Here is a 9,372-nt window from a genome sequence, read left to right as displayed (position 1 = left end):
CGCGCACACCGGGCCCCGCGCGCACGGGCGGGCGCAGCGCGGAGCCGGCGCGGCCCCGATGCCGAGCGCCGCCGGTCGGCCCCGCCATGGGCGGCTGCGTGGGGCGGCAGCGCCGGGAGCGGCCCGCCGCCGGCGGCAACACCCGCAAGCGAGCAGGTGAGCGGGGGTCGTCCGGGCTGGGCACCCCCGTGATCGCGAGCACTGCACTGGGGCGGGGGTGGGTCCCGTGTCCCCCTGGGGGTGGCGCGGGAGGAACGTGGGCACCGGAGGGGCGCAGTTCGCCACGGGACAACTCCCTCCTCGCACAACCCGAGGAGTCGCTCCGTGCCCTCGGGGCTCCCGGACCCCGGGGAGCCCGGTTCGGTGCGCGGCCTCGGGAGCGGATAGGAACCGCGGCTCCTGTCCCGGTGCCCCGGAGGCTTTGCGTGTGAGGGCTGCGCGTCCAGCCGAGCCCTGCCAGTTCCCGGCTCCTCCCGGGAAGTGCTGTCCTGGGAGGACTGCAGGGTGGCGGATGCCCCCGGTCTGGGCTCGGCAGCGTGCCCCGCGCACGGCAGGGTCCTGCCTGCTCGCGGTCCGTGCTGTCCCGTACACCTGGCGGCTGCCGGCGGGCGCGACCGCGTCCGTGCTACCCCGGGGCTTCGGGAGGTGCAGCTAGGGCAGGGAGCGGCTGCGCCGGTCCGGAGAGCAGCGGTGGGGCTGGTGCTGCCCCGCGGCCCCCCGGAGTTACCGGTAGCCGAACACCCGGGTGCCATGAGGCGCTTCCCCGTGATGCCATGCCGGAGGGTCCCGGAGGCCGCGGGGAGGGGTACGGCGGAGTTTTGGCGGAGAAGCCGTGGGCTGGTAGGATGAATCACGCCTTTCCCTTGCCGCCTCCCCGGCCGGTGCCGTCGCAGCCGGTAATTACCGTGTTTATGGCAGAGCGGCAGTGGGCGGCGGGAGAGGAGGGGCAGGAAGCGTGTGCCCGGTACGGGACGCCCCGGCCCTCGCCCGCAGCTGGGACGAGGGAGGGAAGGGCGTTTTCCGTAGGACGGGGCTCGCCGCTCCGGCAGCACGTGCAGGGTGCCGTGGCTGCTGGGCCAGGCTGTGCCCGTGCCGTGGGCAGCCGCCCCCGCCGCGTGGGGCTCCAGGTGTGCCAGCCTGCCCCGGGGATGCCCTGCTGGTATGGATTGGGGTGATAGCTCCCCCACCCCGACTCACTTTGCCCCCCAGGAGTGCCTTCTTGTGGGTATCGGTGAGGCCTGGGGTTCCTGGCTGACTGTTCCCTCAGCTTGGTGGGATGTGGGGCCATTGCCTTGTGGCTCGGGCTGCTGTGATGGGGGGTGGGGTCAGATCCCAGCCTCTGGATCTGTGTGATCCCCTCCCGTGCCAGGCAATACCTGGCTGCAGAGCCTGTGTCTCCATCCCCACTTGCTCTGCTGGGATGGGTCATGGTCCCTTCTTGGTATGCTGCTGACAGTCGCTGTTGCTGCTTTCTTCTAGTATGTGCTTTCCTGGGAGAGCAGGGCTGTCCCTTGTGCCAGGTGCCCTGGTTGGTTCCTGCCTTTGGGTTCCACCAGCCCATGGGAGCTGCTCAGCAGGTGGTGGGGATGAAGCAAGGTTACAGCTGCTCTCGCCAGCAGTATGGGGACACTGTCCTGGGCCAGTAGGTCCCACTACATGAGAACATACCATCAGTGTGGAGGGGGGCTCTGTCTGCCACAGGGGCCCTGCTAAGCAGCCCACCTGCCTGGCCAGCTCCTGCCCTGGCTGGGGCTTGCTGTGACCCCCTGTGGAGGGGTCCTTTGAGGACTCCCAGCAGCAGGTGACAGCGGGCCTGAGGTGGCCAGCTTACCACAGCAGGAGCTGGGGATGCCCATAGCACACAGCATCCCAACCCTGCCTGGCTCGGGAGTGGACCAGCCAGCACTCCTGGAAGCAGTGGTGTGTGCCTTCTGGCTGATATCTTCTCCTGGGCCTCCAGGACCTGTCATCTGGTGCTGCCTAAGGCTCCTGCAGGCAGGGAGCAAGCCCGGGGCAGGGAAGCCTTTGGGTCACATCCTCCTGCCTGAGGGTCCCTCACCAGGGCACTGTGGGGGGCTGAGCCACAGGCAAGGTGCTGCAGGCACAGGGCAGGAGGGGCAGGCTGCCAGCCAGATCCTGTTGGCTCGAGGCCGGGCACAGCGAGCGGATGGACCTGTCTGGTGGTGCTGCCGTGGAGAGTTGCACAAGGGGCTAGGAATAGAGCAGCAGGAGGTGATTAGAAGGTACAGGCCCAGCTGGGCGGTAGCAATAAATAGACTAGGCTTAAGCCCCTGCCTACCTGGGCAAGACTGCTGGGCATGTCTGTACACACGAGGCAGCCACAGCCTGTCCCTGCCACAGCCAACCCCCACAGCTCCCGTCCTGCTGCCTCTCCTGGGCCAGCCTCTTCCTTTACTGCAAGCAGAGCTGGGGGAATGGTGCTGACTGGATGTGCTGGCCAGAAGTCCTGTGAGAACATGAGCCCCAGCCTGGTGGCCATAGCAGTGTAGGGACATGATCCCAGACATGTCCTTCAGGCTGGCTGTGAACACTTCTCCGCTGCCCTCCTGGGGCAGGTGTTGCCTCTGACCTTGCCGTGTCCTGTGGTGCTGCAAATCCCTCTGGCCCAGCACCGTGACTGCTGAATCGGCAGCGCTGGCTGCAGCCAGCTGCCCTTGCTCCTCCGGGGATGTGGGCAGGATGCTGCCTGCCAGGGATGCTCGGTGCCCAGCCCTGGGGTAGCTGAGCACCTGTGGCCCTTGGGGACCCCTGGGATGGGTGCTTGCTGGGAGGCAGATGCCATGCTGGCTCAGTGGCTTTGGGCAGGGTGAGGCAGGGCCAGTACAATCGAAAAGGTCAGGTAGTGCTCTGTGTCAGCACACACTTGCTCAGGAGCAGCTGCCTGGGGACCTTGGCTCAGCCCACAGCTGGCGGTGGTGGCTGTCTCCAGTGGCTGGGCTGTGTGGCATCACCTTGCCTGGCAGGTCACTGTGTGGGCACAGGCATCTTCCTGCCCAGCTGGAGCCTCACTTTCCCCTCATCCTGTCCCCACAGGAGGGGCTCTGCCTGGCCAGCTCAGGGAGGGGGGTGACAGGAAGGAGCTGTTATCATTCATTGTCCTCAGCTCAGCTGGGAGTGACAACAACTCCTTCCTGCCCCACGTGTCCGGCCTGACTGTGGGACTGGTAGGACAGGGCTGTTCCCACAGGGCCACAGCCCAGTGTAGTGAGGGCATGGTGATCTGGGACTGGCATTGGGGTGGCTCAGATCCCTGGGCAGTGCTGGCTGCTGAAGGTCTGTGGGGATGTGGCTAGGGGCTGTTTTGTGGAGAGCCAGCTCAGTTCAGCCCGTTGCTGGGGCATCTGCAGTCTGGCAGTGATGCCCTCTGTCCCTCTGATGCCCTGGACACTGTGTGCCTGCTGTCTTGCCTGCAGCTGGTCCCTGTCATCCCAGGGTGGGCAGAGGGGACAGTGAAGTCCTGACCCCCCTTTGCTGCAGCTCAGCCTTTGTAATCCCCTTCTCGTTCCGACTCACCAGCTTATTTCCTGGCTAATACCCCAAGCTATAAATACTGCGCTGCCTCAAAGGGCCCCGAGGCCCTTTGGCTACCCTAAGGGGCAGCAGCTGGTCCCCCAAGCAAGGAAGCAAGAGCCCTTGTCCCCCCCGGGGGCAAAGGGTGTCACTTGGGGGAGCAACTGCCTTGGGGCCAGTGGGATCTTGGGCCAGGCTTGCTTAGGCCAGCTACCCCTGGCTATAATGGGGGCTGTCGTTCACTGGACAAGGTGATCCCTCAGACCCTTGCTGGGGTGCAGGAGGTCTCCAGGAAGAACCTGTGGTTGTAGGGAGGTGGGGGGGCTCAGAACCCAAGGGGAAACCCTGTCCTTTGGCTGAGTATCCCCCTGTCTGCAGGCCGCAATGAGCCCCTGAAGAAGGAGTGTCCCAAGTGGAAGAGTGACTACCCCATGACAGACGGGCAGCTGCGCAGCAAGCGGGACGAGTTTTGGGACACGGCACCAGCCTTTGAAGGCCGCAAGGAGATCTGGGATGCCCTGAAGGCAGCTGCCTATGCTGTAGAAGCCAATGACCACAGCTTGGCCCAGGCCATCCTCGATGGAGCCAGCATCACCCTGCCCCATGGTGAGGGTCAGCACTGGGGTTTGGGTGGGGTGTGTGCTGAATGTCCCATATCTGGGCACATGGGGGTCCCAGGCTGGAGTAGAAAGGGGCTCCCACCTGCCATCCAGAGCCAAGGTAAGAAAGGCAGGCTGTGCCTCACTGCTTGAGGTGGCCCTGTCCCCATTTGAGTGGTCCATGGGGATGCCCACCCTTAGCATCTTATCCTGCTGTCCCCAGGGTCCCTGACGGAGTGCTATGATGAGCTGGGCAACCGCTACCAGCTGCCCGTCTACTGCCTGGCACCCCCTGTCAACCTGATCCTGGAGCGGAGCGAGGAGGAGGCGGTGGAGCCGGCCGAGCCTCCTCCCAACGCCCGGCGGGAGTTCACCCTCAAGGTGCGCCTCTCCACGGGCAAGGACCTGCGGCTCAGCGCCAGCATGAGCGACACCATCGGGCAGCTGAAGAAACAGCTGCAGGCACAGGAGGGCATTGACCTGGCCTGGCAGCGGTGGTTCTTCTCAGGCAAGCTGCTCACCGACCGCACACGACTGCAGGAGACCAAGATCCAGAAGGATTTTGTTGTGCAAGTGATTGTCAACCAGCCCCTTCCACCCAGGAACTGAGCCATCCCCTACTGGTTGAGGGGAGAGGGCAGGGGGCTGGGGGGCAGTGGCACCTCTGGGGATTCCCTGTGCTGTTTTCTGGCCCACCCAGGGCTGCTCCTGCTCCCCCCTGAGGCTGCCACACAGGTGACCCCCCAGGAAGGTCTGCGTGGGGCTGTGCCACCTCGGTGGCTCCCCTTGGCCGGGGACACGGGCAGGCGCCGTGTTTGCTGAAGGAGGTTCGAGACCAAACGTCTCTGGGGCTGGGGCTCCTCTGCCAGGCTGTGCCGGCAGGGAGAGACTGTGACCCACTGGGCTCTGGCTTCCCCCGGCCAGGAGACCCGTGGGGTGCTGGGCTGGGTGGAGATGTCTCCCCTCTGTACATAGTCTGTATTTATCAATAAAGCCTTTTCATCCTTCCTCTGGCCTTGGGGACAGGCTGGAGGGGGCTGTAACCCATAGCCACAGGTGGTCCCTGTGCTGTCCTGTATCTGCTCCCATGTCAGAATGGGCACAGGGTGGTCAAGGGTCAAGCCTGGACACCCCGGCTCTGCTCCCTAGTGCCACCCTGACCCTGTCCTGCCAGCCCTGGCTGTGTGCTTGCCAGGACCCTTCCCCTGCATTGTCCCGTTGTCATCCCAGCTGCTTCTTAGTGTGGGGTCACCACCTCCCTTTCCTGGTGCTTCCCTGCTGGAGGTTTAAGCTTGTGTCTGCCCTTGAGCTAGGTGGGACAGTCTGTGGAGGGGAACAGTCCCAAGACTACCTTCATGGCCACCATGGCCTGCCCTGGTGAAAATAGTGTCCTGCTGTGGGAGGCTGTCACACCCATGGGACAGGGCACCCCAGGATGGCCCTGGGAACTGCCCAGGAGGGTAACAGTGACGTGTAGCTGTCCGTCCCTCCCCCAGGTCCTGTGCTGGTGGACAGTGCCCAGCGCATTAACTGTCCCGGCACAAGGCAGTGTTGGCCTCACCTTACAAGGGGGGAGTTCTCAGGAGGGTTGAACAATGTTTCTGCTGCCGGGAATAGCTGCCAGCTCTGCCTGTTAGCCCCACGTGAGGCCACTTTCCTGCTGCCAGGCTGCCATGTGCTGTGGGGGAGGCCAGGCAGCCTCGGGTACCCTGGCAGGGCTGCTCAGAATGTTCCACACCTGAGGTCATCCTCTAAAGCAGCACAGACCCCTGGCATCCCATGCTCTACACCTGAGGTCATCCTCTAAAGCAGCACCGAGGGGCCATGACCCCTGGCATCCCATGCTCCCTGCTGCTGGCTGAGAGACTTGGAAGGACCCATTGCCTCCCTTTGGGGTGGGCAGGCCCCCCCACCCCAGGCCCCCACCCTGCCCAAGGTGCCAGGGAACCTCGGGCAATGTTGGTGGCTGCTGTAGCATCTGATTGGAAAGCCCATCTTGCTTGCCCAGGGTGGGTGGCACAGGCACAGGTGCCATGCCTATGGGATGACCCTGGATCATGTCCCTGTTCTGCTGAGCCTCTCTTGACTGGCTGTCACAGGTTCTGCACACGGCAGCTCCCCATAACAAGCACAGATGTCCTGGTCAACCCAGGGTGTGTGTGTGTGGGGGGGCTCTTAAAGAGTGTGGGGCTGGAGAGGTTAGTCAGGGCCAGATAGCAGGAGGGTGAGCTCATGGCAAAGCTGCCCCAGTCATGTGGAGCAGCCACAGCTGTTGGTGCCCTTGGGCTGTGGGACAGAGGGGCCAGCAGCATAAAGCCCCACGGCCAGCAAAGCCGCCGGCAGCACCGGGAGCCAGGACTGGGGACTCCCTGCCTGTGGTAGCAAGAAGAAGAGGACACATCCTGCACAGGACTGTGCACTGCAGGCAGACATGGAACTGGATGTGGAACGGGCCAAGGAGCTCATCGAGCAGAAGCTGGCAGAGGAGGAGAAGGAGGAGGTAGGTCCATAGGGCAGGGGAACCTTCCTGGGCTGTAGTAGGAACTCCCATTGTACTCTGTCCATCCTTAGGGACTCGGATGTGAGGAGGCTGGCACCAACCTTGCCATCCTGGGGGATATATGAAGGTGTCCAAGGGCTATCAGGGGGATCAAGTTTCCAACCCGGCAGCTCTAGCCCATGAGGCAGAACTGAGCAGCCGGCAGGTGCCCAGCTTACCAAGCAGGGTGGGCAGGCAAGCTCAAGCCCAAGGTCTGCCAAGCACCCCACAGACCTCAGCGGCGAGTGGAGCCATGCCGAGAGCCACCTTCCCCAGCAGACAGGATGGAGGCAGTGGGGCTGCTCTGTGCCCAGACAAGACCGTGCAGCACCCGCTGTGCCTGTGTAGAAACTCAAAGGGGATGGAGCACGGGAGCCGCCGGCTGTGGAGCGGATGAACACACCTGAGCTGGAGGAGGAGAAACGCCGTGGGCCCAGGAACTGGGGAGTTGAGGCCATCAAGGTGAGTAGGTTGGGGTGCAGGGTGGCCAGGGGTGGCTGGTCACAGACAAGTCAAACATAGCACTCTGTGTGCTCACCAGGGCCAGGAGAAGGTGCGGAGGAGTTCAGTGGATCTGAGGCGGGAGATCATTGACGTGGGGAGCATCCAACGACTCATTGAGCTCCGCAAGCAGCGCCGGCAGCGCCGGGCAGAGCGGGCAGCCACCCCCGAGCCCACTCCACCACCTGAGCCCCTGGAGATTGTACGTCAGGGGTCCCAAGATGTGGGAGGGAGCTGCTGGGACAGGGGCTGGACCACCCACAGGCCAGCCCCCGGTTCACCCTGCCACTGAGAGTCCTCCCTGGGGAAGCAAGGCAGGGGCCCCCCATGTGGTCCCCTCTCCTGCACCCCTGTGCTGCCCCAGCCCTGAGCCTGTGCCATTGCCAGGAGGGTCCTGTGGAGCCAGAGACTTTCCTACGAGCTGCTGTCCAGGGCAAGATGCACGTCATCGAGAAGTTTCTGGCAGACGGTGGCTCCCCTGACACATGTGATGAGGTAGCTTCCCTGGCAGCCACTGGTTCCCCCCTGCTTATTGCATGCCACCAAGTCCTGCAGCCATGCCCCACCATGCCTGTGGGCAAGGGCTGGGACCCTTGGGACAGGGATGGGCAGGGGAGGATGCATCTGTCCTCCAATGTGCCACCCTGTCCCCCAGTTCCACCGCACAGCCCTGCACCGCTCCTCGCTGGAGGGACACATGGAAATCCTGCAGAAGCTGCTGGACAGTGGGGCCACTGTTGACTTCAGGGACCGGGTGAGGCTGAATTCTGCTTCCAGCTGCATGCTGGTCTGAGCATCTGGGTGTGTTGCAGCCAGAACTACGGCAGGACTGGGAACCCTGCAGTGGGGCAGTGCTGTTCCCATCACAGAGGTGGCCGCAGGCAGGGCTCTGCCAGTTCAGCTCCAGCACGGGGAGCTGCTGGGGCACGGGACAGGTACAGGGTAGGGGTGTCCCCCACCATGACACAGCACTGTTTGTCCAGCTGGACTGCACTGCCATACACTGGGCCTGCCGGGGTGGGCACCTGGATGCTGTCAAACTGCTGCAGGACCGCGGGGCAGACCTCAATGTGAGGGACAAGGTGAGCAGGGCAGAGCAGGTCACAGGGTTGTGCCAGGGGCAGGGGCATACCCTGGAGTACCAGAGCTGACCCTCTGTTGGGTTAGCAGGTGTGGGTGCTGATCCCCCCTGATGTCCATCTCATCCTCCCTCAAGCTGCTCAGCACACCCCTTCACGTGGCCACCCGAACCGGACACCTTGACATTGTGGAGCATCTCATCCACTGCGGGGTGGATGTCAATGCCCCAGACAGGGTGAGTGCTGCAGCCATCCAAGTATCAGTGAGGGCAACACTGATTCCCCTCCCTTTGCTGACCCCTCCAAGAGCATCCAGCACCCACGGTGGGGCACCACCCATCCCTGCCGCAGGGTGGTTGCAGCCACAGCCAGTTCTGGGACAGGAATTGTCCCCCTCATGTGGAGATTGGTGTGCTGGGGACTGAGGAGCAGTGCTGGGGACAAGCAGAGGGTCCTTGTGCCCGGACCACACTCTCCAGTAAATCTGTGTCTCTCACAGGAGGGTGACACAGCACTGCATGATGCCACAAGGCTCAGTCGCTACAAGATCATCAAAACACTGATCCTGCACGGGGCTGACATGATGGCCAAGAATGAGGTGAGTGTGTGGGGCCAGCACCAAGGCCATTTCCTGCCCCAACATGTTGCGCCACCCGGTGCCCAGCCTCTCTCTGCCCACTCTTGCAGGCTGGCAAGACCCCGACAGACCTGGTGCAGCAGTGGCAGGTGGACACACGCCAGGCGCTGGAGACCAAGGAGCAGCCGCAGGGGGAGATGGAGGTCCCTGCATGATGGCACCCGGCAGGGACCAGGGGCTGGGCCCAGCTCCAAGGAGCAGGATCCAGGCAAGACTTGTCTGTGTCAATAAAAGTCAGCAAAGAGCAGTGTTTGGCTCCAGATGGCTTTGAGGTTGGGCAGCCTGCACCAACATTGAGGGGTCTGGGGAAGCTGGGTTATCCTGGGAGCAGAGTTACCTGGCAGCATGATGAGCCCTGCCTCCTGTCACTAGGACTCAAGTATTGATGACACCAAGTGGTTCAAGGGCAGGACTCCTCACTGCAGGAGTCCTGATTGCTCACAGTCTTACAAAGTCCCACCTGGGCAAGCTCAGGGAGGAAAAATT

General features: G+C 63.4%; 2 protein-coding genes across 2 annotated transcripts; both read left to right on the top strand.

The window, feature by feature from the left end:
• Window positions 1–13: 13 nt before the first annotated feature.
• On the top strand, window positions 14–5,167 carry UBTD1 (ubiquitin domain containing 1). The gene is made up of 3 exons (XM_084210213.1): window positions 14–156; window positions 3,910–4,137; window positions 4,354–5,167. Exons 1-3 carry the CDS (start codon window positions 87–89, stop codon window positions 4,737–4,739), a joined length of 684 nt encoding a protein of 227 aa, XP_084066339.1. The 5' UTR covers window positions 14–86; the 3' UTR covers window positions 4,740–5,167.
• A 1,360-nt stretch (window positions 5,168–6,527) lies between these two features.
• On the top strand, window positions 6,528–9,041 carry ANKRD2 (ankyrin repeat domain 2; the record flags this gene model as incomplete). Its single annotated transcript, XM_084210377.1, has 9 exons — window positions 6,528–6,630; window positions 7,018–7,131; window positions 7,211–7,372; window positions 7,558–7,665; window positions 7,826–7,924; window positions 8,154–8,252; window positions 8,387–8,485; window positions 8,749–8,847; window positions 8,937–9,041. The coding sequence occupies exons 1-9, from the start codon at window positions 6,562–6,564 to the stop codon at window positions 9,039–9,041; spliced, it is 954 nt and encodes a 317-aa protein (XP_084066503.1). The 5' UTR covers window positions 6,528–6,561.
• Window positions 9,042–9,372: the final 331 nt, after the last annotated feature.

Source organism: Fringilla coelebs (assembly GCF_963513975.1).
Source record: "Fringilla coelebs genome assembly, chromosome: 8".
Taxonomy (NCBI): Eukaryota; Metazoa; Chordata; class Aves; order Passeriformes; family Fringillidae; genus Fringilla; species Fringilla coelebs.
The sequence above is the reverse complement of the archived record's forward strand: the minus strand, read 5'-3'. Positions and strand labels throughout refer to the sequence as shown.